The following is a 26252-nucleotide window of genomic DNA, read 5'->3' as shown; positions in this document are numbered from 1 at the left end:
TCAGCCCTGACCAAATTCCGTTACCTGATGGAGCATCTTCGTATTTGCTTCCTGGTGTGAGCCTGGTGGGTTTTCATCCACGTATCCTGCCATCAATTCTGAATTCGGACACCCTCATTTCTCTCTCCTTAAAGGGGGGGTTGGAGAGTCTGGTTCTACCTAGTAAGTTCTAGCAGCCTAAATAGGCCTCCAGAATTGCCAGGCAACTTAATCTGCCCTGCTCTGCTACAGTGTCTTGATGCTTTTGGGATTTAGTTTCCATAAATCGCTAAATTGTGGTTGCTTTTGGTGACAACACTGCCTTGTCCCCAACTGCTAAGGACACAAATGTTTGGGGCTATTATCTTTTGTGTACGTTTTTATCAGGGCCGTGCAGGCATGCGCCCACCGCTGTGCACTTCATTATTCAATGTTCACCGGGAGAAAGAAGACGGTGAATGGAAATTGCATGTTAGAGGCCTGTTAGGTTACAATGGGAGATGTGTCCTACCCGCAAATGTTTTTTTCCTAACAGCAGGAAATTTATTGTGTGTTTCTGAAGTGAGACATTTTGCCTGAAAGCTTCTTTTGAAAGTGACTTGGCTCATTTAATCAGCAAAGGGCCCTTATCTCAGCCTTGCAATGCGGCGATGTTGAAGCAAAATGATACCTCGGCTTGGATCGATTTGTATGCAAAGCAATTCAGTGAAAGGCTGAAACCAGAGCTTTGCAACACACTCCCCCCCAAAATCTCACCTTGGTGGAGGTCTCTGGCCCTGGGGAGGCCAAATGATTTCAGGGCACTGTGTTCTTCTGGCAGCAGATGCTGGTCGGCACCCGCAGATGTAACAGATCCTCCTTCTCCACCTGTAGTCACTCACGCCTATGTCCATCCCAGGCGGCTGGCTCTGCCCCTGGGCTCCGTTTGGGTCGGACTGGGCAGGGCTGAGTCGGCTGGTGTTATTTATTCACTGGTTTGTATCATGGTAGCACCTGAAGACTCCTGCCCCAAAGAGCTCAGGGTCTAAATCGACAAGCCAGACACAAGGGTGGTTGGGCGGGGAAACAGCAACACAGCTAGGGGAAGAGTCACACAGCTAGGGGAAGAGTCACACAGCAGGTCGGGGTCAGGGACAGAGCTGTGAATAGAGCCCAGTGCCCTGCCCCTAGACCATGCTGTGTGTGTCCCCGTCCTCTCTGCAGTTCTATGTCACAGTGCTCCATAGGAAATCCCCTCCCCCCATGCCTCCCGGGACTTGCTTTGGGTTTCAGGTTTGCACCATGGGCTCATCCAGAAACCCAGAGCTCCATGGGGGTCCCTTGAAATCCACTTGCCTCTGGGCTGCGCCTCAAACTGCCAGCCCCCAAACGGGCTGGGCCGTCCCGGGAACTTGGCCGGAGTGGGAGGATCGGAGTGGAAGCTGAGGCCGGGCTGGGTGGAGATATTACGGCCAGCACAGGATCCAGCCGTGGGTTAATGGACTCTCCCTGAGCACAGACACCACCCCCAGGGGCACAGGGAGCCCGCCCGGGCGGGGACTGGGCTGGGCTCATCTGGAGCGGGTTAGGTATCCCGAGGGACTGTCCGGAGCCTGAGGTTTGGAGAGATGCTCGGTCTAAGCTGCACTGCACCAGCAGCCAGCTCCCCTTCCTCCTGAGCCCCCGTGAGGAGCAGCTCAATGGATAAAAGCCAGGTGCTCAATCTGTTTAGCATATGCAGATTGAGAGGTGACTGGATCAGTGTGTAAGGAGCTTCCCAGGAGCAAACGCCAGGTTCTACAGAGCTCTTGAGTCTAGCCAAGAAAGCCAGACCAGACCACAGGCTGGGAGCTGGAGCCAGACAAATTCCAGTTAGGAATTAGGTACCATCTTTTAACCAGTTGGAACAACGTCCCCGCAGTGGTGAGTTCCCTGTCTCCGGGGGTCTGCAGATCCAGACTAGCACCTTTCTGGCAGATGCTTTAGTCAAATACAAGTTACTGGGTTCAGTGCGGGGGGAACTGGGTGAAATGTAATGGCCTGTGATGTGCAGGAGGCCAAACCAGCCTCGCAGTGGTCCCTTGTGGTCTTCAACTCTGTGTATCTATGCAAATGAGGCATGGGACTGGAGAAAGAGGATCACCTTATCACATGGTGACTGGCCCCTTGAAGAGGGAGCGGGGTCCAGTGCACCTGGGCCGCCTAAAGGTAGACGGACGTGCCCAGCTGCCTTCCCATAAGCCCCGCTGGGCAGCCCGCACTCAGCCACAGATGCTTCGTCACTACGTCGGTTTAGGCCCCGATTCAACAAAGAATCCCCACTCAGTGAAGCACTTAAATCCCGTTGACTTGGATGCTGTTTTGAGTCTGGGGCCAGGACTGTAAACTCTTCATGGCAGGGCCTGCCCTGCACAGGGGATCTGAGCTGCACTTTGCACAAAGTGGCCCAGTCTCAGCTGGGGCCTCCCAGTGCTACTGGCAAATAAATACAAGAGGGAAGGTTCTAGGAGCACTCGTTTGCCTCTGCAATTAGCTGTTCCCCAGCTAATCAGCAGGAGAGAAACCCTCACCCACACCCCCAGTGTGGCCTTTTCCTTCCCTACTTTATGCTACTCTTTCATCTCCCTCTCCTTTTTCCTTCTGTCTCATGAGAGTCTGGCTTTGCCGGCCGACACTGGTGTAAACCTGTGACCAGGGAGAGGCAGCTAAGTGCAACGCCTTAGACAGCCTGATGCTGGTACGAGTTTGCCAGGTCTTGGAGTGGCTGATCAGAGCGGGTGCTGGGCCTGGGTTTCTCCAGAAGAGAGACTGCACCAGAGACCGAGGTTGCATTTTTTCTCTTTGCTGTTCTTTTCTCTCCCCTAACAAACTTCTAATTAGACGGGGGCTCACCTACCTACAGAGATAAAATGGCTCTAATTAGATGTTTGCAAAGCGCGTTAAGGCTCCTGAGCTGCAGAAGAACAAGGGATCCTTGCTGTTGGTCTCAGAACAGCCTTTCCTTTCCTTCATCCCCCTCCTCCCCAGCCCTGTCTGTCTGTCTGTCTGTGCCTTCGTACACTGTTGCAGCATTGCGTGTGCTCTGACTTGACCTCTCCCTGTTCCCTTCCCTAGAACCAGGCGGAGGCGCATTACAAGGGCCACAAACACGCCCGGAGACTCAAAGCCATAGAAGCTGTGAAGAACAAACAGAAAACAGCAGTGGCCACCAGCCGGGACATCCCAGCAGACTTCCCTGCCACCCTGGACGTCAGTGGGGATCCCCACAGCACAGGTATGGCCATAGCCGCCCTCCCTGGCCCCGGACACCAGAAAGGGGATTTCCTGCACCCCTGGCTCTCGGCCGTCAGCTTGTACCAAACAGTTGCTCTTAGGGAGTAGGAGGTGGCCGAGTCTGTGCCATCCCCTGCAGTAATAGTTCCCCTGGGATGAACAGCAGCATGATACTCTTCACGTAGCTCGCTAAGGAGCTGCGCTGCTCTCCAGATATCAATTAACGTCATGCTGGCACGGGTCAGAAACGACATCTGCCTGGCAGCTGACAGCACCATGAGCAAGCGAGAGGCCAGCAGGGTTGGGAACAGGCTGCAGGGCTCCTCATTGCTCGGTGACTGGTTTGCCTGGGTCATTAGCTGTGACCCCTGTATGTGGGGAGCTGGGACAGCAGTCTGGCTCCCGGTCCACTGGTGTCTGTGTCCCGGCCTGCCCCTTGGGGGCACCTGTGGGGCCATCTACACTGCTGCTGGGGGTGTGACTGTGAGCCCGGGTAGCCCTATGCCCGCTAGCCATGACTCTAGTGTGCTAAATGTAGCAGGGTAGCCATGGGGGCACAAGCTGGGCCCCCCAAGTACCAGCCTGTCCAAGGCTCTGGGTCTGTGTTCGGGCAGCCAGCCCAGCTGTTTTCACTGCACTAGCTGGATCCATGCCAGAAGTGACACCTCCAGCTGCAGTGTAGAATCACCCTAAGCCCAAACCCTCCCCACTCGCAGCGCTAATTGTCCCCCAGCTGGTGGCCTGGCGATATATACCACAATCTCTACTGCAGGAGGCCGGGGCCGACTCCAGACAGTGTCCCCCACTCGCGGGTGTGTCACACGTTTCACTCATCCCTCCCCCATCTCAGCCGGAAGGGTGAGAATAAGGGTTGCAAATGAGCAGACAAAGGGGGAAAGGCCCAGATCAGCCTTTAGAAGGAGAGGTCTGTCGTCATAACTGACAACTCTATTGTTAATTACCTGGCCTTCCTCAGACATCAGAAAGGGCTGATTAAGCCCTGAACCGGTGCCAGTTATTTACAGTGGCCTCGCTCTGGGCAGCCATTGATTGTTAGGGGCTAATCAGGCTAAAGAGGGTCCTGATTAGTAATGCAGTAAACTCCAGGTCATAAATGCACCCACTGCAGGGATGGCCAGAGCAAGTGGCACTTTCTTCCCTCCTGGTGCCTGAGGTCGAGATCGCTTTCCTGTCCATGAATTGGAGCAGTAGAAACAGCCCAGCTGGGCTCCGTGTACTGTGGCCCCCAGGTGCTTACACCAGTGTTGTTGTTCATGGTAGCACCCAGCTCAGGATCAGGTCCCGTGGTGCCGGATGCAGTACAGATGTGAAGAAAGAGACAGTACGTGCCCCAGAGTCCGAACAGGGAGAAGATGCAGGTGGAGGGTGGGAACAGGGAAGGTGATGGGAGTACAAGACAGTGGTCAACTAGAGCTAATCCTCTGTTGGAGACAAAGGCTGGACTCGAGATGAAGGCACTGGTTTGGACTCTGATGATGTGGGTTCAGTTCCTGGCTCCTGTGTGATGCCGGGCGAGTCTCTCTAGGCTGCAGGCCCCTGTCTGTAAACGCTGCTGCCTTTGTCACTACGTCAGTTTAGGCCCCGATTCAACAAAGAATCCCCTCTCAGTGAAGCACTTAAATCCCGTTGACTTGGACACTGTTCTGAGTCTGGGGCTGGGACTGTAAACTCTTCATGGCAGGGCCTGCCCTGCACAGGGGGTCTGAGCTGCACTTCGCACAAAGTGGCCCAGTCTCAGCTGGGGCCTCCCGGTGCTACTGGCAAATAAATACAAGAGGGAAGGTTCTAGGAGCACTCGTTTGCCTCTGCAATTAGCTGGTCCCCAGCTAATCACCGGAGAGAAACATTCATCCCCTTCCCACCTTTGGTTGAGGGGAGACACACGGAGCTGAAGAAGAGCTCTGTGTAAACGCAAAAGCTTCTCTCGCATCAACAGAAGTTGGTCCAATAAAAGCTCTGACCTCCCCCACCTTCTCTCTCTAATAGTCACTTGACAGACAGGCGACCTTTCTTCACAGCAGCTTTCACCTGCACCCAGGAGAAATTAATTATGATCTCCGGAAAGCACCGATTTCACTTGCTTGCAAAGAAGCTGGCGAGGGCCCCATTGTACCTTTCTGTTGAGGCACAAAGCAACGCACCCCCTTTGATCTGATTCCAAGGGTGGCTTTTTGAACCGGAGATAGCTGCTGTAGCAAAGGACGCATTCGCTGCTCCTGCTTGAACTCAGCATGCCAGATAACAGCTGAGTTATCCCACTAGGGCTCTTCCTTTCGTGTTGGAGGGAAGAGGCCGATGGAACGAGTGTCTCTCCCTGGAGCCAAGGAGGGATTGGAGCTAATCGTGGCTTTTATGCCGCGGCCAGTTCTGATGAGCCGCAGATAAAAAGCGCTAATGGGAAAGGCGCTGGGTAAATCGGGATCCGTGAGGCAGGACCAGAGCATGGCTGTGATGTCATGGTGGGGCGGGGGCCTCGTTGCTCTTTGGAAGCCAGGAATTCTTTTCAAGAAAGGAAAACTTTCCCTTCTGTCTCTTTCGCTAGTTCAAGCCAACGGCCTCCTGGGGCTGAAGGAGCCGGACACCGAGTGTAGCAGCCTCATGCTGACCCCCACCTCGGAGGCGTCCTCGGCCGAGCTGTCCGGCAGCGTCCCAGCCCTGGTCTCCCCGCCTGTTTCGGAGCTGTCAGAGGGCCCTTCGGATGCCACCAGTGTGGCCTCTTTGCCAGCGCCGGGAGCTGAGACGCCAGCCGCTGAATCGGGCGGCGGCAGCATCGGCTCAGCCCCTGACCGAGGAAAGGAAGGGAAGAAAAGCAAGCAGCACCTCTACTGCCCCACCTGCAAAGTGACGGTGAACTCGGCATCCCAGCTGGAGGCTCATAACACGGGTAAGGGACTCAGCCGCTAGGCCGTGCCCTGGCCTCCCATGTGGCCCGTGCTAGCGAGGGCCCTATGGTGTTACTTTCCCGTCGCTGGTGGGCAACACAGTCGATAGGATTAAGCGCAGGACTCCCTGGTTCTCTTCCGAGCTGTGTGAGGAAGTACAGTCCGGTGGTTAGACCAGGGGAGACTGGAAGTCAGAACTCCTGGGTTTAATGGTTAGAACAAGGTGGACTGAGAGCTAGGACTCCTGGGTTCTATGCCTGGCTCTGGGAGGAGAATGTGGTCTAGTGATTGGACCAGGGGGTTCCGAGAACCAGCACTCCTAGATTCTCTACTTGATTCTGCCACTGACTGACAGTGTGACCTCAAGCAAGTCATTTACCTCTGTGACTCAACTGTAAACTGTACAAATAGAGCCATACAAACCTTGCAGGGGAATCATGAGGGGTAATTAATATTGCTTTAATTAGAAGGGGTAAATTAAGTTGCTTTGCAGATAGTGGTGTTGGTATATCTAGCTCATGCCTGCAGGGGTGGATTTTAGCAAGGTCGAACTCTCTCCTGTTGTTCATGTCACTTAATTAAAGACATTTTCAGATACGTTTAATCAAGTAATTGGAGGATATTTGATACTCCAGAGTCGTTTTCTTTTAAGTTAATTTTCCGAAGTGACTTGGGCTCCGAAGTGTCTAAGCCACTTTTGAAAATAGAACTTTGGCTCCTAAGTCTAGTAGGGGCTTTTGAAAATCCCCCCCCCTCCATTTCTTCCCCTCCCCCACCCAAACCAGACACTTGCTCACATTTTTGTGTTTGCAAATTATGCACATCAGAAAAGACCACGACTCCGTGAAGCTGGGGAGGATTGTACATTCTGGGGGGCAGGGACAAGCTTTTGGTCCTGTGTTTGTCCCACCCCTAGTGCAATGGATTCCTGATCCATGCCTGGGCTCTGAGGGGCTGCAGTAATACAAACAATAATAAAACATTGCCTGCCGAAGAAGCATGATTCCAACATTAGCAAAAGCTTCTTGTGCCTCAATTTAGGAGCAATTATCACCCACCTGTGGCACAGGTCGGGGGCTGTGAGCAGTAATTAGTTAACGCCTGTAAAGCAATTTGAATGTGAAAAATAAGCCCTGTTATAATGTTCCTTTCTGCTCTCGGATGTGGGAGGCTGAGAGCTGCAGACAGACACACACAGCATAGGCATGCAGCTTTCCAGTTGGCATATGGCAAATGAGCCTCTTTCCGAACGCAGAAGAGTGGCAACAGACCTAGCCATGCTGCTAGTTTGGGGGCTGCCATCAGCGACCCTGTCTAATCTCTAGAATTACTTGGGGTTGAAAAATAACGCGGAATAAGATCGCATTTATTGGGGTAGCCAGCGAGTGTTGCTTTGTTCCTTCCAAGCCGCACTCCTCCGTAGCAATGGTGACACCTAGTGGCTGTTGAATCCCCTGCAGCTCCATGCACCTCTCTGAAATTTTTCTTCATGTGATGCTTAGAAACAACCACCCTGCAAACGAAATAGAAAAAACAAAGAACTACACCCGGGTTTAAAAGAGAGGGGCCCCCAAATTCAGTGAAAGCTGGAAATTAAATCGTCCAGCCCAGCGAACCCTCTGAAACACGGCCAGACTCTGCCATGGCGGTGCTCAGGAGCAGGAAGGTCAGCTAAGGACAGTGGCTCAGCTTAGCTGCAGACATGTCCTTTTGCTTTTGTCAGCTCGGCTTACAAATGTAGGAGCTGATTTGAGGAAAAAGAACCAACCAACAAACAAAATGTTCAGGGTTTTTTTTACTGCTATAGCACAGAAGCCGGGCACAGAGTCAGTGGAGTGTCAGGTTCCTAGTTGGGAGCTTAACAGTAAAAAAGGGTGGGGAGTTGCTTTGCTGTTTATTTCATTTCAGTTGTTTATGGGGGGGTCTCTCTGAAAGGATTCGCACTCCCTAAGGTTTACCCCACTCCAGATGGCTGAACATGGTCTTTATAGGGGTTTGAGCAGGGGAAACTGGGAGCTAGGATTCCTGGGTTCTCTTCCCAGCTCTGATTGGGGTGTGCAGAGTGCCTAGAGAAAGCGGGGGAATGGGAGTCAGGACTCCTGGGCTCTATCCCTGATTCTGCCACTGACCTACTCTGTGACCTTGGGCATTGCTCATCTGCTAGGCTACTGACAGCCACTTCCATGTACCTCCCTAGACCACAGTTAATGCCGACACACTCCGTGATGTGCCCTAGTAAATGCTTGAAAGAGCAGTTTTGCCAAAGCTCTTTGTGGAGGGATATTCTCTGGCAACTAGCTGGACTGGCTGAGACATCCAGCAAGCCTCCGAGACTTGGGAAACCACATAGGGAAGGTCTTGAGAGCAATAAATTAATAAATAAACTCTTTGGTCGAGTCAGTTTTCGCTGCTTGAGCAATAAATAAAAAGTCCCGGTCGAGGGTTTCTACGATGCCTCTCTGGAACTCTAGAAACATACGGGAAGGGGGAAAATGCTGCCGGGTGAGACATGGGATGTGCAGGATCTGCTGAGAAATCGTTCTGGAATAGAAATCACTGCCTGCAAAGAGGCAGGGTGGCCCAGTGGTGAGGGTATTGGATAGGGTTCTGTTCCCAGCTCTGACCTTGGACAAGGCCTGCTCTGTGCCTCAGTTTCCCCACCCATAACGTGCCCTTTTCGGTAAAGCGCTTTGAGATCTGTGGGGGAAGGACTTGACAGAAGAGCTACTGAGCAGCCCTGCTTCTGGAGCAGGCATGTCCACACAGCCCAGCCCATTCTGGGGCCAGACCCGTGCTTTCTGCATGCGCAGGCCTCGCCTCCTTGGAGCCGGGTCCCACTAGCTCAGTAGGTGGCAGCTGTACCGGGTCAGCCAAAAGAGCCGTTTTCTAGCAGAGCTGAAAAGAGACAGGGGTTGCCTGCCCCGGGGCCGTGCTGAGCTGGTCCCAGCTGCAGCTGGGAGTCACACGCGCACCCTGGGCCGAGCCAGTAGGAGCCCCCTGGAGCTAGCCCGAGCTGGGAATCACTCTGTGTAGATCTTACATTCCTCTCCCCTCTGGGAGCATTGCTGAGCTTGGCTCACTCCCCCCCCCCGCCCACCTTGGCTCTGATTTTTTAGTCCCTCCAGCTCTTGGCAGATCTCCTGCTGTTTTATGTAAAACCTGCAGCATGCAGTGTCTGAAGGCCGGTGCAGCCCTTAGTCCAGCGTGAGGGAGAGCTCAAACCACAGGCTGGCGGATGTCACGCAGAGGACACTCAGCAGAGACCCAGTCTCTTTGGGGCCTGGAATCATCCCCTTCGAAGCCAGCCCCGTCTTCTCGTATTACACATGCCCAAGATCAAAGCAGGCTCAGCGCTTCTGTCCAGAACCTGAGCCCCAGGAGGATGCGAGAGCTTTGCCTAATGGCTCAGAGATTGGGCCCGGGAAGGAATGCTGAGCTAGCCAGCGCTGTGACCGCCCGACACCTGGGGGAGCGAGAGATCCCAGAAACGACCTCCGCTCATAGTGACTCTGACACCACATGCTGGGCACCAGGTGTCAGGCTGCAAGGCACAGGGGGCAGAGAGATGCCTTTGTGCAGGGAGGAGAGCCCAAGAGACAATTTCCTCTGGCTCCTAGACCTTCCTTAGAGCCAGATCCTCCAGCAATTCCAGTTCAGACTCTTATACTGTCAGGGATTATAAACTGGCCCTAGAGGTTTTACTCTGAGCTTAGCCGTGGAACATCACACGGGAGGTTCGGATTCTGGGCTTTGGCTGGTGTTTTACTAGCTTGCTCTGAAGTTCTCCTCCTGGGTGATGTCTAATGGGTGGATTTCTCATGAAGGGAAAAACGTCCGAGCTCTGAGAACAGGGATTGTTTGTGCTTTCCCTGGCGGCCGCCATCTAAGTGCTGGGAGACACTGGGCTTCAGAGTCAGGAGACCCGACTCCTATCCTGGCTCAGTCACCGACCCATTGTGTGACCTCGTGCAAGCCCCTTTCCTGCTCCGTGCCTCAGTTTCCCCTCCCACCCCATGTCTGTTGTGATTATTTAGTCTGTAAACTCTTCAAGCCAAGGGCCATCTCTCACTATGTGTATTGGGGCCCCAGTGTCAGCTGGGGCCAGTACCTGCTACTCGAATGCAAATAGTAGTGACAAACACTGCCAGCTGCCTGCCAGAAAGTGACTAGAAGCAGGAAACTAAATCTGAACAATGAGCAGGACAGAAATAACAGCTTCCGAGCGGGTGGAAAACCCCTACAATTGATTAAATTAACCGCATGAGATGGCGCTAATGTGACACCAGAGCTCGAGTCCTACCGGCACGCTCTCAGAGGCCGGTCTGGCACTTTTGGGGGAGCCAGAACAGTGGAGTACGACACATCTGGTCATTGTGTTCCAGCACTCACCCACTGTATAACACCCTGGCAAAGAGTCTGGCGTCCCCCTGTAGAATCGAGTCCATGGAGGGGAACAGCCTACCACTGCTACCAGCGAGGGGAGTTAGTCCTGTAGCAGGGGTCTAGGCTCCTCAGTCCATACAGGGAGTGGGTGTGGGGTGGGGAGAGTCTTACATGAGTAACAGCACAAGCGGCAAGATTTCCAAATGCGTCTTGCGCCTCCTCCGGAGCACTGCGTTTTTCAGCGGTGTCTTAATCCAGACGCCGGCCGCCTGATCCCTTTGCTGAGGGTCTGTCGTTTTCCCTCTGCCATCCAGGGGCCAAGCACAAGTCTATGCTGGAGGGTCAGACCACGCAGATGCGGCGGGGCCGGGGCAAGGTCATCCCCAGGGCGGGGCACAAGTCCAAAAGAATTGGCAACAAGGGCAGCATCCACATCCAGAACAAGGCATTCCATTGCCAAGTGTGCGAGATCTACGTCAACTCGGAGACCCAGCTCAAACAGGTGATACCTCCAGCTCTCCCACTGTGCGGGGAGGGGGGGACTTTCTCCTTGGCCTCTCCCCTCGCTGGGCAGGGGCACGGGGTCAGTCTCAGCACCCAAGCCCCTGAGCTTTTCACGAGTGCCAGGGGGTGGGGAGGGTCCTGCCCCACAGCCCCCCAAAACATCCTTAGGGGGTCGATTGGCAGGATGATCCGTGCACTCCCAGATCCCCCAGAAAAAACCCCCCACTGCAAATGGCACCTTGCAAAGCGCAGTTCTGTGGTGCAGTGGGGGGACGACGAATCCCTTTGCCTGGGCCCGGTTGTTCCTCCCCTCCAGGGGAAGAGAACAACACTTGCTGTTTTCATGAGGTTTGCAGAGCCGGCGTGGAGGGGCTGGGTGGCTGGGGATTAGGAGATGGAGAGACGCAGGGATCAGACGATGGAGTGAAATGGGTGCCTGGCACAGCTCCAGATAAGTCAACGTATGTATATTCAGTAGCGCCTTGTTCGGAAAGAAGCTGCCAGGTGGGTAACCCAGGGCCCAAGGTATTGAGAAAAGCCATTCTGGGAGCAGGGGTCTTCCGCGGAACACGAATGCCCCATGCGAACCGTCTCTTCACCCTTAGTGACTAGACCGTGCGGAGAGCTTGGCTTTGCAGGGTCACTTCGCATGCAGTGGGTTTGTTTACTGTCCACGTGTGTGACTCTGTGTTTTCCATCTGCAGCATGTGAGCAGCCGGAGACACAGAGACAGGCTTGCTGGGAAGCCACCCAAGCCAAAATACAGCCCGTACAACAAGCTCCAGAAGAACGCTGTCCTCGCAGTGAGTATTCTGAAGGTATCTGTCTCCCAGAAGCCCTCCGGCCATGGTGCCTGTCTGAAATGTTGCTCACACTGTTTGTCAGCTCATGGGATTTTATCACGAGGCCTGTGATATGTGGTGGTTTCTGTTTTCAAAGCCCCAGCTCCAGGAGTCCTCTGGTTATGTCAGAATCTCAGCTTTCATTGAACAAAACAGTGAGTTTCTAGCCCTCGTGAATGTGGAGGGAAGGTTGGAAGGGAGATTCTTACAGTCTCTGACACCACAAAGCAAAGAAGAAGAACTCAGTGTTTTTTATTTTTAAAAGAGGATGATCTTTACCTGAATCCCATGGTTTCTAGGGGGGCTGACTCACAATTTTTAAATGCTTGGGGTTGGCAGTGTTTTTGTTCAGCTCATGCCAAGTTCCAGGGTTCGTTCACAGAGTCACGAGTCTGGTCTGCAGCGCAGCCGCAGCTAGTCCTGTCCCAGTGACATAGCGCTAACAGTCGGCTATGCTGGGCCTTGTTTTCTGCTTCCTGTCCCGAGGGGGGAAATTGATGCTTTGATGGTCATTTCTCAGGTAGGTTCAACCCCAGGCTCCCTGGCCTCATCGGTGCTGTGCTCTGATGCCATATACAGAAAAGGGTTCTGCTAACACTTACTAATAGTTTTGTACAGAGCCATTCTCAAGCCCCCTACTCCCAGCTGACCAGCTGCTTTAAGACCAGTCCTGGCCTGTCTGCCCTGTGAGCTGCCACCAGACAAGTTCTTGACAAATGGCTTTAGAAGGGTTGCTTTGGTGGGGAGACAGGGCCTGAGTGGGGAGAGGAGTAATTCCAAGTGCACGCCGACCCCCGGCTGGAAACAAAACCTGGGACACTTGAACTCCGGCGCATCAGGGGTCACTGAGATCCGGGAAGAATTCTCAGCATCTTCCTAGGACGCAAAGTGCTCCGTAGTTTCCTGGTCTCCCAGATCAGCAGTATCCTGTCTGTGCAGGGAGACAGGATGAAATGCTGTTGGAGGCATCCTGCGGCCGCATGTCAAGTCCTTTCAAGGACGAACCTGATACTGGCAGCTCCTTGACCCGATGGATTCCCAGCTCAGTGTTAAAGGAAATAGCTACCTAGATGGACAGGCGTTTAAGGCCAGAGGGAACCATTAGGATTGTGTAATAGTCTGACCTCCTGGATAGCCCAGGCCAACAGCCCCACCCAAGGATCCCTGCCGTGAAGTTCAAAGGGGAAGCTAGAGTAGATCTGTGAGAAAGGCCTCTGGCTATCAGCTGTGAACCTCCCTGGACAGGTGCAAGCTTCGTGGCTCTCTCTACTGTGTAGGAAACATAGGATGGAGGCTCAAGTTGAGTCCCCAGAGTCACCATTGTGGATGGATTCTGGGTTGGGGTTAGCGGTCTGCATTCGTCTGGCCCAAAGACCAAGTCCAGGATCCACTGAAAGCCAGAAGATTCAAAACTGAGACCTAGAAATATGCCCCCCTCCGACACACAATGAATGACTGGCCTGTGGAACTCATGTCCACATGATATCATTGAGGTCAGGAGCCTAGCTGGATTCCTCTGAAGCTGCAGGCTCTGGACTAGAAGCGTCCTTGGTCTGATCCCCTGGGGCAGTTCCTATGAAATAGAAACTGAAGTGAGCTGTAGCTCACGAAAGCTCATGCTCAAATTAATTGGTTAGTCTCTAAGGTGCCACAAGTACTCCTTTTCTATTGGACCCCTGTCTCCGTGCCCACATGCCTGTTATCAGACTAACCCTGAGCCCAGGGCTGGCTGCTCCACTCCCCCGCAGAGCCGGCGGTGCCAGGATCTCTCCCCTCCTGCAGCCAAGTGGTTCACGTGCTTTGTCTCTTTCTCTCTCTCTCTCCCCCCCACAGTCCAAGCTGGCTTTGCAGAAGCACCTCACCAAAACCTTGGCCACCCGCTTCCTCCCGAGCCCCCTCACCACGGCAGCCATGTGCGCCATGCCCGGCCCACTCACCCTCAGACCAGCCACCGCCACCGCCCTCTTCCAGGCCCCGCTCCTTGGACCAGCGCTCTTCCGAACCCCGCCAGGCCACGTCCGCGCCACGCCCGGCCCCATCGTCTTCGCGCCCTACTAGAGCCTCGCGCCCTCCAAGGCTCCGTCTCTCCCGGACGCGGCGAAGAGCCCCGGGAGCTATGCAGCAAGGGGCAGCACTACTGGACAGGGCTCTGTTCCGATTGAAGGCAAATGATTCTTTGTAACCGTTGATCGGCGGGCGGGGGGGTTTCTTTCACTCCCAGCGGGTCCCCACTGGGCTAGGAGATTCCCCGTCTGACTGCTCTGCCAGGCCTGGCTGTGCCCCCGTTACCCACGCCCGGTGCCCCAGTCGGTTCTGCCACCCACTCACTCAGTAGCTCTCCGAAAACACAGCTCCATGTCTGGTTTGATTGGATTCAGTTAAAGGGACAGAGCCAGGATCCCCTAGGCCCATTGATGCCCGTGGCCAGCGGGTGCCCCTGTTTGGCTAGTGAGTTTTTCATTCATTCCCTTCCCAGTGATTCATTTAAACCAAACCAGGGAAGGGGCCTGGCTGACCCTCTGGAAAGGGAGGGCCTTTCTCTGAGGCTTGCTGGTTCAGAGCCAGCCCAGGTTCCTGGCGACCCCCAGATCATAGGCCCTGCTGGAAGGAGTCTGTGGTGGATCTCAGGCCAGTTTCCAGTGGGAGAAACCTCCCCAGCACAAATTCCACCCCCCAGCACAAATTCCATACCTGTAGCAGGGAGGACGCAGCCTAAGCCCTGCATGGGACATGAGGCACATGGATCTGAGGATGCAGGGAGTGTTACTCTCCAGCTCCTCTGGTCTGGTCCATTTCAGCAGCAGGAAATCCAGAGGAAAAATGAACAAAAACAGACACCGGCAAACAGGGACAGCGTTTTCCCATAGAACAAACAGTTGAACCCCGGGGCTCCTTGGCAGCAGAGACCTGTTTGCTGCTCACTTCAGAAAACACATTATCGTCCAACACGGGAAGTGCAGCGGAGGGCCACTCAAACTGGATAGGAGCGTTTGTCTAGAGCAGTGGTTTTTAACCTTTTTTTAATTTGCGGACCCCTTTGGAAATGAGATATAGTCTGAGGATCCCCAGGGGTCCGTGGACCACAGGTTGAAAACCACGGGTCAAGTGGTTAGACAACAGGACTCCTGGATTCTCCTCCCAGACCTGAGACAGGGTGTAAGAACAGGACGTGGGGAATCAGGACACCTGGGTTCCATTCCCAGTTCAGCTAAGGCCTGGAGTCAACTGGGTAGAGAACGGCCCTTCTCCTTGGCATCTATTCCCAACTCTGCCATTCACTCCCTTGCGCCACGGTGCTTCACCTCTTAGTGCCTCAGTTTCCCCCCATTAAGCAGGGGATAGCTCTGTCCCTACCTCGCAGGGAGGCTGAGTGAAGGTTCATAAAGCACATTGTCCTTCCATAGCGCCTTTCCTTGGAGAGCTGCAAAGCATTCCTACTGTTAACAGGCCAGCAGACACAATCCAGTCACCCAGCCCCCTTGAAACTAGGAGCTTCCAAGGAAACTGGGAGGATTCCCTGTTCGTTCAGCCCGACAGCCCAGAATCAAAGAGCAGGTTCGTTTAACAAGCCCGTGGCGTTGTCCCTCTCATGCTCTGAGCGCAGCTTGCAGACCGTGGGGCTCCAGGGCCCGTGCTAGGCGTTATGGGAGCAATGGGTTTGTTTTTCACTGTGTTAAAAGACGGCGCGAGGACCTGGTCTGAACAGTCACCGAGCCGCTCTGGGCTCCGTAGCGCGCTGTAAATAGAAATATGCAGGAAGGTTGCGACCCGCACGGACCTTGTGCCGGAGTGACAACCCGTCCCGATCTATGCAAATCCGAACGGAGCAGCCCGTCGTCGTGGTAGCCGGGCTGCGTCCTGCGGCGGTGCCCGCTCTGTCTGTACAGCGAGGAATGTTGGTCGGAGCAGAAACTGAACCATGCACCTCTGTGAGCGAGCCCCCTGCTCCCCACTGCACAGGCTCTGGGCCCCCAGCGGAGCTGCCCTCCGATTTGGGCAGCTCGCCGTCCCCACGCACAAGCACACCTGTCCGATGGCTGAACTTGAACACGCCAGCTGTGTGTCAGGAGGCGTTCGGGCAGCACAGGGAGGATCCTGCCGCCCCCCCCACTGGAGGCTGAACACGGTTTCCAAACACCATGGGGCCGTGAGATTGTCACTTCCCCAGAGCTCAGGGGCAGGCCCTGGGTGCTTTGGGCAATACGGGTCTGTGTGTTTCATGTCCCCGATCCACAGAGGAGATGGGTCGGTTATAGCTCAAGCTGGAGCATTGTGCTTTTAGTGCTGGAGGTCCCCAGAGCCAGGCCTGATGGTGCTGTCCCACAACCCCCTCCCCCTTGGCGTGGTCACCAGCGGGGTTTGACCTGGGGCCGACAGCACCACAATGCAGATTCCTACCGCTTGAACTGGCAGTAGTAGTGGGTTGTTATCCCCTATAGGACCAGCCCACTAGAGGGGGCTGTGCTAAGAGCTCAGACAGCGTATCACAGGAGCGCACTACAGGGGGTCATGGCAGCTCTCAACACGTGGGATATGCCGGGGAGACTGTTCTCCCCCTCCCCGCTTGGGAGTGCGTGGAGCTGGTGCAGGATAGACTGGCCTGCCTGGGGTAAACCAGAGTCAGGCCTTGGGGCTGAGAACTGGGAGAGCCAGCCCTGGGGCTGGGGGGAGGGGCACATTTTGATGCCAGTTTTTCTGGGCACCTGAAGGTGAAACCTTGGGGGGTTCTTTTGGGGGGGTTTAAATGTGTCCTACGGAGCTTTGCAATAACCCCCAGCGCCAGCCAGCTGTAGGGGACCAGCTCCGTCCCTTACGGCCTCAGGGTGGGCGAATCCTCTGCCAGGCGTCCACAAGGGAATGGAGTCCCGGTGGGGGCTAGACCCCCCGCAGATCACAGGAGCCCCTTTCATAAATCCCATTGCGGGGGCGGGGGCTGGTGGTGGGAGCTGCCACTGGGCAAACCGTCCCCTCACGAAGCTTTAGATGGGGCAAGGGAGGGATCTGGACACCTCTGTGTGATGCCGGTCATCCCCTAATGCCATCAGCCCCCAGGTAATCTGGGACTTACCTTGGCACCGGCCGTCCAGCCCCGCAGCAGCCTCTCCTCCATCTGCCTCTAGCTGGGGTTGCTCCCTCCCGCCACCATCCTGCTCCAGCTCCGGTCTCCTCCCCGGGGCCGCAGCGCCTGCTGTCTCTTGTGCAGTGGTCGTTTTAGGAATTCAGGAAGCACAAAGCTTTAGCCATGGCCCCCACTCCACCCTGAGAGACTCCGGTCGCTTTCCCCAGAGTCAAACCTGCCCTCAGCCCAGCGGCGGGGTCATGATACACTAGGACACTTCGCACTTTAACCCCTTGAAAGCCATTCCTTCCCGTCACAGCCATCCTGCAACGGGCTGCTTCAGAGCACTCGACTGTCCCCCTCACCTCCGGACCCCCGCACGCCGCCCCCTGCGCTAGCCAAAGCAGTTACCGCCTCTGAGTTCGCATACGCTGTGGTAGGTCATAGGCCCCGGCGCTGACGTGTGCCCCTCTGTAAATACCCTTGGCGTGATGTGAACAATGTTTGATTTTCACAACTAAAAAGCAAACAAAATAAACAGCCTCTAGGGACTTGGCCAGTACCCCCCCACACCCTCTGTACTGTTCAGTGTATATTTTTTGATGTACTATAACCGTTGGAGGGGGGGAAAGGAAACTATTTTGATAATCGAATCTCATTGCTTTCTTGTGTTACTCAGTAAATAAAAGGAACCTGTATAAATGCGCCTGGACTTTCGCGCGCCATCTTTCTTTGGGACCGTGAGGCTGGAGCCTGCGGAGGTGGAAATAGGAACACATCCGCCACGATGGATTGCCAAAGGATCGTTCACCCTGTAGCCAGCGGCTGGGGAAAATCAGCCACATCCCCAGCCAAAGGATGGCCTGGGTCAAGCTTTTCCTCTAGTTTTCCATGAAAGGCTGGACCAATAACAAATTGTTAGTGTGTAACAGGGCCTGGGAGCTCCTCGGCCGCAGGTGGCCCTAGCTAGGCCCCGATCGTAGTGCCATGCCGCCAGCCAGCCGTGTTCCCGGGAAGCACACCCGCTCCGAAAGCAGCTGAGCTGAGTTTATTGACGGCGCTTGCTGACCAGGAGGAAGGGGCTCCACATGCCTCTGACATGAGATTACATCCATGCAATCATTAAAAAAAGAAACACCAGCCAGAACATGCCCTGCTGCAGGGTGAGCTAATCCAGGACACCCCAGTGAGCCCCAGTCGTGCCCTCACAGCAGCCAAAGCACATTCCCTCCCATCCCAGATTTCTGGCCAAGGAGAAGCTCGGGACCATCTAAAATTAACCCCCTTGGTTCTTGGCCAACTGACCATTTTAATGGCCTGCTGAGGCCACCTCTGCAGCCCGACCCCAGTTCCGTCCAAAGAGCGTCAGCCCAACAGAGCCGCAGGGCGGAAACGTGTCTCCCGGGGGCCAGCTGCTCCTCAGCAACGAGGCTGAGCTGAGCTGAGCTGCACCCGCCTAACGAGCGATGCAAATGGCTGGTGCGTGGCCTCCCTCTAGCGGCTGGCCCACGCCCAGGCTTCTGCATTGAGCTCCCCCCGCTGGGGTCTTCAGCTCAGGCCGTAGTGGGATCAGAGGCAGGGGCGCAACCCTGACATCATGGCTTGGCCTGGCCTTCGGCCTGGGATCGCAGCATGGGAAAGCTCTGACATGCTTGGACACTGACGAGGCTCTAATGAGCTTAATGAACCTAAACCCAAGCTCTGCTCGGCCTGGCCTCACCTGAGCGCCCCAATTCTGCTGCTGCAGAGGGGCCAGCAAAGAACTGAGGGGGGACGGGGTGGCCTAGGAGCCCAGCAGACAGTGAAGGTTCTGCAGGGACCCAGGGCAGTCCTTGCTCCCCACGATCTTCAGGGAGGCAGCTACGGAGCCCCCAGGGAGTGAGTGCAGCATGCATGGGGCTAAGAGCCCAGCAATCTTGGAGCCCCCATCCACCTCCCCAGCTGCAGGTGCCTGTTGGTGGGCGGAGAGGCCTGGACGATGAGCGCCTTCACCCCTCGCCTGTAGCTCCAGCTCCACTGTGCTCAAGGGACTAGTTCAGGAGCCGAACGGCTCCACAGCCGGGGAGCTCAGAGCCCACCTTCCGGCTGGGCACCGGCTCCAGCGCCAGCCTGGAGGAAGGAACTTTGGGGAGCCAGGCCAGGGCATTCTGCGGCACGGGGGGAGGAAGGAGCTAGGTAGTGTCACGATCTTCTTGTGGAGGGAACGCTCCCCTCCAGGTTCAGGGCAAGAGTTACAATGGGCCAAATGGAGTTTGGAGCCCGTGAGGCTTTTGCAGGCCTCCTGCTGTCCACGCAGCCCCCTGCCAAGGCAAGGAGTGTGTTTGCCGAGGGCTCTGTCTAGCCTGTGGTTTGGGAGCAGAGACCAGGCCAGTAGCTGCCTGTTCGCAGGGCTCCCAGGGCACGGTCTGGGAGAATCCCCAGTTCAGACCAGCCGCCCAAGGCTGCCCTCCCCTTCCAGGCAGCAGGGATGGGCCAGATGTCCTCACTGCCCCCAGCGACCATCCCTGGCACTGGGTCCTCGCCATGCTGCCTGGTGCAGCCAGGGGCCAAGCCCCCGCCACCCACTCGGCACCTCCCTTCACCAGGCTTCGTGCCAACACCCCAGAGCTCAGGAGAGGGTGGATGCGCCGGGGGAGCGAGGTGGCCGGGGGAGGGGAGGCCAGGCCTTCAGCCGTCCATGGAACCGCTGCCCTTGTTCTTGCGGCTCAGCGGGAAGGCGGACTTGCTCTGCGGCTGCGTCATCTTGCTGGCCAGGTAGGTGAAAGGCTCGATCAGCGTCCGGCGGTCGGCCACGGACACCTCCCACAGCTTCACCTTCTCGCCCTTGGCCCAGTGCTGGGCCGCGTCATGGTCCACGCGCCGCTGCTCCTGCAGGTCGCACTTGTTGCCCAGAACCGCAATGGTGACCTGTACGAATACACACAAACAGAGCACACTCAGGGCTGGCTGCCTGGCCCCGCAGCCTGGGGCAGGCCCAGGGACAAGGCTGCTGCGGATTTCACCCCCAGCACTGCCGTCTTTCTGGTGAATCTCTCTTTCCCTTTGGCGCCTTCCGTCCCGATTCCCTGCTGTGCTCGGGCGGGGCCGTGTGGGTCCTGGCCCAGCCTTCGCCCCCACCCATGTGGCCAGCTGAGCAGCAGAGCTGATGGGCTCCAGAGAGTCCTGCCCAGTTCCCTGTAGCTGGAGCTTGGGCAGAGGCTACATGGGTCTTTCCGAGGAGGAAATAAGGGGATTTGGGATTTGCCAAACCGGATCAGACCACTGGTCCCTCCCGTGTGTCTTCCCCTCCGCTGTCACCCCCAGCCGACACCGGACAGCCAGTGTTCCCTCCCTTCTGCTCAAGCAGGCCTGGCCAGTCGTGCAAGGCTGTAGGTGGCAAGGAGCAGTCCCTCTCTGAGCCAGCTGGTGCCCTGAGGTCTGATTGGCTTTCCAACCCCAGTTTGCAAAGCGACAGAGGTCAGGGTGTGAGCACAAGCGCCGGCTGAGCGCTTGCAAACTCAGCCACTTGCTGGCTGACTTAAAAATCCAGGGGGAGGGGAGGGGCAAGGAGAGGAGAAAAAGCAGAGAGACCTTGAATGTGGTGCCGTACTGACAGCGCTGGAGACCAATCGCCTCTGACGAAAAGGGGAACTCCAAGGAGCAGAATGCAATACAGCCCCTCAAGCCACCCCCACACACACACACACAGCTGGCTGCATCCCCCCCAGCTCGGTCTCTATGGCCTGTTTGCTCACGGCCCCTGTGCTGAGTATCCAAGAAAGAGGGCAGCCGGTGGCGGGGAGGGGACCCCCCCGACTCCCTTCCTCCAGGACACTGACAAGCCACCAGAAGGACGCGCTCACCCGGCTGGGCAGGATGGGGAGCTCCGGGGAAGGAGACTCCATCCCCCATACCCAGCCCGCCCCGCTCTCCAGTGCCTGGGGAAGCCTCCTCAGTGCCTGCCCCTGCGGCAATGCCTCACCTCCTTCTTATCCTTGCACTTGTCAATTTCCTTCTTGAGCAGCTCCACCCTCCGGAAGGACTCCTTGCTGTCGATGCTGTACACCAGCACGTAGCCGTCCGTGCAGGAGAAACAGTGCTTGGGGAGCTCCACGCCCTCCCGCAGGCCCCGGGTGTCGTAGAACCGCACCTGCTCCCGCACCCCTCGGTCCGTCTCGATCGAGCCCACGTAGATGTCCTCCTGGGTTTCTATCATCTCGGAACCTGCAGGGAGGCGGGCGGGCGTGGGGTAACGTGGGGAGCTGGGCTGCGGAGTCTGCCGTGACGGAGGACTGCGGCAGGAGCATCCTCGCACTGTTCCACTGGACTGGGCGTCGGGAGGACTGTGTTCTATGGCTGCCTCTGCCACGGACCGGCTGAGTGCCCGTGGGCAAGTCCCTCCCCTTCCCTGTGCCTCAGTTTCCCCTCCTGGCCTTTGTCTGCTCTGTTCAGACTGGGAGCTCTTTGGGGCAGAGCCTGGCACAATGGTGCCCCAAGCTTGCCTGGGGCCCCTAGGTATTACCACATCATAGCAGCTCCTTGCCCAGGCCAGTCTCATACTCTGCTCCTTGCTCATTCAGGTCTCCCGCATCCATGGGTAGAGCAGCACTGCTGGGGAAAACAGCCTGTAGAAAGGAGCTGCTGGAGGCGACATCTCCAGGTATTTTTCAATTTATTCTCCCCACCTGGGACACTGGCAGCCAAACCCGCCTGTCCCCATCCCCGGTCTCTCACTGCACCACCCTGTCTGCCTCCATCATGTGCTGACACTCGTCCACTTTAGTTGCAGAGGGCGGGGCAGTTCCACTAGAGTGTGTTCTGGACCACTGGGCGGTTGATGCTCATTTGTTATTGTAGGGTCTCTCGTCAACAGCTGGGCTAGGCACTGATTTGTTATTGTCAGGGGGTTGGTCTTTACAAAAAGCCAAGAATGAGGGGGGCTGCAGGACGCCCCCTTGCTGGCACCCGCCCTGCCCCCACACTTACCAACCACATGATTCCCATAGAGGACCTGCTCCAAGATCGACGTTTTCCCGACTGAGGCTTGGCCGCAAACCACCACCTTGCAGCTCTTCCCCATCTGGGGTCTCTTTCCTGGGGACCGAAGAGCGGGACGTTGGAGCTGGAGGAAGACGTCTTCTCAAAGTCAAGTCAACTGGGCAAGGCCACGTGGGCTGGAGCTCGCAAGGTTTCCTGGGCCCTGCCCAGTCTCCCCAGTGCTCAGCGCTCGGCGCTGCCCCGGGACAAGGAGAACCCTGGAAGCCTAGGGCTGGAAGGGGACGCTAGGGGTCAGCTCAGCCACCCCCTGCACCGAGCCTGGTCTCTTACTCCTTGGGCTGGGGGGCCGCTGGGGCACGTGACCCTGAAGTGACACTAATGGGCCCCCTCCACAGATGGTGGCTGGGACACAAGCCCCATGGGTCACTGCCCAGGGCTGATGCAAGGGGCAAACCTAGCATTACATTAGGCTGGAAGGAATAATGAGGGGTCCGAATCGCAGGTTTCATCCCCTAATCTCTCTGGAACCCCAGCTTTGCATCCCAGCACAGTCAGTCCTTGAAGGTCCCCTCATCGCTCCCAGGCTGAGCTCCCATCTGTGGGAGCATTTAACAATTCCTTGGGACACTTCTGGTAAGAGGCAGGACTTTCCTGGGGCCCCTGGCCCAAACTCCCCCCTCTACCCAAAGTTGTGCTGCGGGGTTGCCACCCTCCTTCCCAGAGGAAGCTGCAGTTCAGGGACCGGTGAGTGAATTGCGAGGTACATGTGGCCGGGGGGACGGTAAAATGGTTTTCACAACCAGATGAGGGCGTTGGGAGAAATTAGAGCCCAAACCCTGTGCAGGTAGGGGGCAGAAGGGAAGACAGGAAAGGTCTGGCACTGGGCTAAGGCTCAGGAGATTGGGGTTCAGTTCCCAGCTCTGCCACAGACGTCCTGGGTGACCTTGGGTGAGTCTCTTCACTTCTCTGTACTCCGGTTCCCCATCTACCAAAGGCGGGCCCTTCTCCCCTTCCTCCATCAATGGTTTTGGGGCTCACATGCTACCAGGCCAGGGGCCAGGAAAGCAGCTAGAACAAGGCACTCCGTGATCCACTCGGTCTTTTCCCTCTCACCAGCCCCCTTCTCCCCGTTCTGTGAGCCGGGCTGGAGCGCCCCCGGCGGTGTATCCAGCTGAACCCCCGTGGCCTATGCACGCGCACGCTCCTTCGGGAGTTTTCGGCCCGGGAACGAACCCACCACCTAAAATCCTGCCGAAGCTGAAGAGCGGCTATTAAAGTGAACGTGGGCAAGAAGGCCCAGGGGGCTGGGCGTTCCGCAAGGCTGGGGAGGGGGAGCTCAGTGGTTTGAGCATTGGCCTGCTAAACCCAGGGGTTGTGAGTTCAATCCTTGAGGGGGCCATTTGGGGAGCTGGGGCAAAAATTAGGGATTGGTCCAGCTTTGAGCAGGGGGTCGGGCTAGATGCCCTCCTGAGGTCCCTTCCCACCCTGAGAGTTTATGATTCTATGATCACAGGGTCTAGGCTGCCCGGGGCCCGGCTGCCACTGCAGCCTTGGCATGATCACGAGCCCAGCTGGCCTCTGGCTGCACTGGATGCACAGAGGCAGCTGGCTCTTGCTTTATGCATCTGTGAGTTGTGTCTCTCCCCCTTTCCCCCCACCCAGATGGCACAGCAAACCTCTGATGGCGTGGGGGGGTCCTCTGCCTACCTTCTCAGGACAGCTGTCTGTCTCTGCTTTCTCCTCTTCCTAAATCTTCAGGCTTGGCTGACTCACCTCACCACCAAGGAAGGGGAAATCAGAGACAGCAAGGCAGGGCACCCGAGAGGCGAGACAGCCCGACAGCAGCAGGACAGCACCATCTAGGGTTGCAGAGGACAGGTGCTTCCCTTTTCCATAATGACAGGTTTCAGTGGGCTGTCGCTCACGAAAGCTTAGGCTCAAATAAATTTGTGAGTCTCTAAGGTGCCACAAGTCCTCCTTTTCCTTTTCCATTGGAGCCCGCCGGTCTCAGTACGGTGGGAAAACAAACCAGAGCTGCATTACCTAATAATAGGTTTCAGAGTAGCAGCCATGTTAGTCGGTATTCGCAAAAAGAAAAGGAGGACTTGTGGCACCTTAGAGACTAACAAATTTATTTGAGCATAAGCTTTCGTGAGCTACAGCTCACTTCATCGGAAGCATTCAGTGTGCATGATAACACCCATTTTTTCATGTTCTGTGTGTATATAAATCTCCTCACTGTATTTTCCACTGAATGCATCCGATGAAGTGAGCTGTAGCTCACGAAAGCTTATGCTCGAATAAATGGGTTAGTCTCTAAGGTGCCACAAGTCCTCCTTTTCTTATTACCTAATAATCTAACTCCAGACGCACACCCAAAGGTTCATCCGTGACCATGTTCTTAGTAACTTCATGGGGGGGGGGAGGGGAAACCTGCAAACTCTTTCATTAGCATTGAAGATGCAATTGCCAGGCAGACTTGTAGGAAAGAGATCTTTATTGAGCTTGCGTAGTGGCCAGAGTTAACGGCATGAGAGGTCTGTGCTTGTCTGGCAGCCTCCTGACCCCCAGCTTGCAGGCCTGCGGCCCTGGTGCCCCACTGAAGTGGGTCTTTCCTGAAACCCTCCCCCTTCCTCCCCATCAAACTTCACCAGGCATGGTGCAAATATGACAAGAAAAACGGAAACCAAGGCCACTTCAGGCAACTAATGGCCACTAGGGCCACATCATCCGTTTAAGGAAAAGCTTTTTAAAGAACCAGCAACTTTCATGTCTGAAAATATGGAGGGAAAGTACCCCCACTCGGCTCTGATCTTCTTGTCTTTGAGATTCCAGATGGTTTTGAAGAAAGCGAAGCTTTCTGGCTGCAAATATCCCGAAATCTAGCGTGACAGTCTAGCCCCCACTCAGCTTTAAGAATATTTGGGATGACATCTCAGTTGCCGAAGGCTCACGTCAGGGCATTGTTGTGAGAGAAAACAAGACATGGGTTTTAAAAAGCATCATTACGATGACTAATTTTTTTTTTTTTAATGATACGTCAAGCACCTGGAGGAGCGCTAGGCCGCTCCCAAAGCGAGCAAAGACATGCCTCCTGTTCTAGAGAGCACACAGCCCTGCAAGGAGAACTGCATGGGCTGATCCCTGCTCCTGCGTGGAGCCCCGCTGGAGGCAGGGGGCTCTGTGGGCGTGCAGGGGTCTTTTGTAGCAGGACCTAAGCAGGCAACACCATGGACAAGGGCAGGCCAGGAAGGACACGGGTCACAACAGAAAGATCGCGCAGATATGCAATAAAGACCTGATCCTGAAATGAGCTCTGTGTGGGAAGGCCCCTGCTGAGCCTCCGCATTCAGTGCAAGCTCAGGGCCTAAGGCAGTGGTTCTCAACCTATTTACCACCGTGGGCTGCACATGCAGCTCTCTGTGTGTTATGTGGGCCACATCCACTCCACAGATACACTGCCTGTGTGGCCCGGAGGATGCCACGTGGGCCGCAGTAGTGTGCTGATTGGGCCACAAGCAGGCTGCAGGTTGAGAACCACTGGCCTAAGGCATGGGCACAGCTTGATGTTTAGGAACCGAATTATCTGTAAGTGGTTGTTATCTGTGAATGTGGTTACGGTAACAGTTTGGTGCCACGGGGCGGTGGTTTAGCGGGAGGATGCCTTAGCATGGCAGTCTACTATTTGCACCATTATCACTGCCATTTATTATCAGCAGTGTTACAGCAGGACCTAGGTGCGCCCTTTGGGGGTCAGGGCTAGGCGCTGAACAGACACCAAGAGCTCGTCAGGCTGCGTGGCCAGATGCCCCCCACGTCCAGTGTCGCTCTCCACCCAGCAGCCGCTCCACGTTGGGCCAATCTCAGGTGCCCTCTGCAAGTCACCAACATGGCCCCCTTGCCGCCTCCCAGGCAGGGCTCCCACATTCCCATCCCCCCAGGGTGGCCAGGGTCTGGGCTCCCCCCAGGCTGGCCAGGGCTCCCCCCTTCCCATCCCCTCAGGCTGGCCAGGTCTGGGCTCCCCCCCTTCCCATCCCCCCAGGCTGGCCAGGGCTCCCCGCTTCCCCTCCCCCCAGGCTGGCCAGGGTCTGGGCTCCCCCCTTCCCCCAGGGCTCCCCCCTTCCCATCCCCCCAGACTGGCCAGGGCTCCCCCATTCCCATCCCCCCAGGCTGGCCAGGTCTGGGCTCCCCCCTTCCCCCAGGGCTCCCTCCTTCCCATCCCCCCAGGCTGGCCAGGGCTCCCCCATTCCCATCCCCCCAGGCTGGCCAGGTCTGGGCTCCCCCCTTCCCCCAGGGCTCCCTCCTTCCCATCCCCCCAGGCTGGCCAGGTCTGGGCTCCCCCCAGGCTGGCCA

At 56.2% G+C, this 26252-nt stretch overlaps 2 protein-coding genes across 12 annotated transcripts in view; one reads left to right on the top strand and one right to left on the bottom strand.

The window, feature by feature from the left end:
* The window catches only part of ZNF385C (zinc finger protein 385C), a 186541-nt gene extending 169108 nt beyond the window's left edge, over positions 1-17433 (top strand). For 3 of the 6 annotated variants that reach the window (XM_043536779.1, XM_043536781.1, XM_043536782.1), the window contains 5 exons: positions 3073-3232; positions 5795-6136; positions 10832-11019; positions 11726-11839; positions 13697-17433. In XM_043536779.1, coding sequence (XP_043392714.1) covers positions 3073-3232; positions 5795-6136; positions 10832-11019; positions 11726-11839; positions 13697-13921 — 1029 coding nt within the window. In that variant the 3' untranslated portion in view covers positions 13922-17433. The remainder of the gene's footprint in view (positions 1-3072; positions 3233-5794; positions 6137-10831; positions 11020-11725; positions 11840-13696) is intronic. The other 3 variants (XM_043536780.1, XM_043536783.1, XM_037886882.2) reach the window with 1 other exon arrangement.
* Positions 17434-17954: 521 nt separating this feature from the next.
* On the bottom strand, positions 17955-23817 carry NKIRAS2 (NFKB inhibitor interacting Ras like 2). 6 transcript variants are annotated; one of them, XM_007054723.4, is made up of 4 exons: positions 23607-23817; positions 21888-21995; positions 20884-21125; positions 17955-19829 (listed from the first exon to the last, which is right to left on the bottom strand). In XM_007054723.4, exons 2-4 carry the CDS (start codon positions 21979-21981, stop codon positions 19590-19592), a joined length of 576 nt encoding a protein of 191 aa, XP_007054785.2. In that variant the 5' UTR covers positions 21982-21995; positions 23607-23817; the 3' UTR covers positions 17955-19589. The 6 variants fall into 6 exon arrangements, with proteins under 6 accessions (XP_007054785.2, XP_027690790.2, XP_043392719.1 ...); XM_027834989.3 differs by having other exon boundaries at positions 21888-22023; positions 23607-23750; XM_043536784.1 differs by having other exon boundaries at positions 21888-22134; positions 23607-23670.
* Between the last annotated feature and the right edge of the window lie 2435 nt (positions 23818-26252).

The sequence above is a fragment of the Chelonia mydas genome, chromosome 27, assembly GCF_015237465.2.
Source record: "Chelonia mydas isolate rCheMyd1 chromosome 27, rCheMyd1.pri.v2, whole genome shotgun sequence".
NCBI classification, from domain to species: Eukaryota; Metazoa; Chordata; order Testudines; family Cheloniidae; genus Chelonia; species Chelonia mydas.
This window is presented reverse-complemented; position numbering and strand designations above follow the sequence as displayed.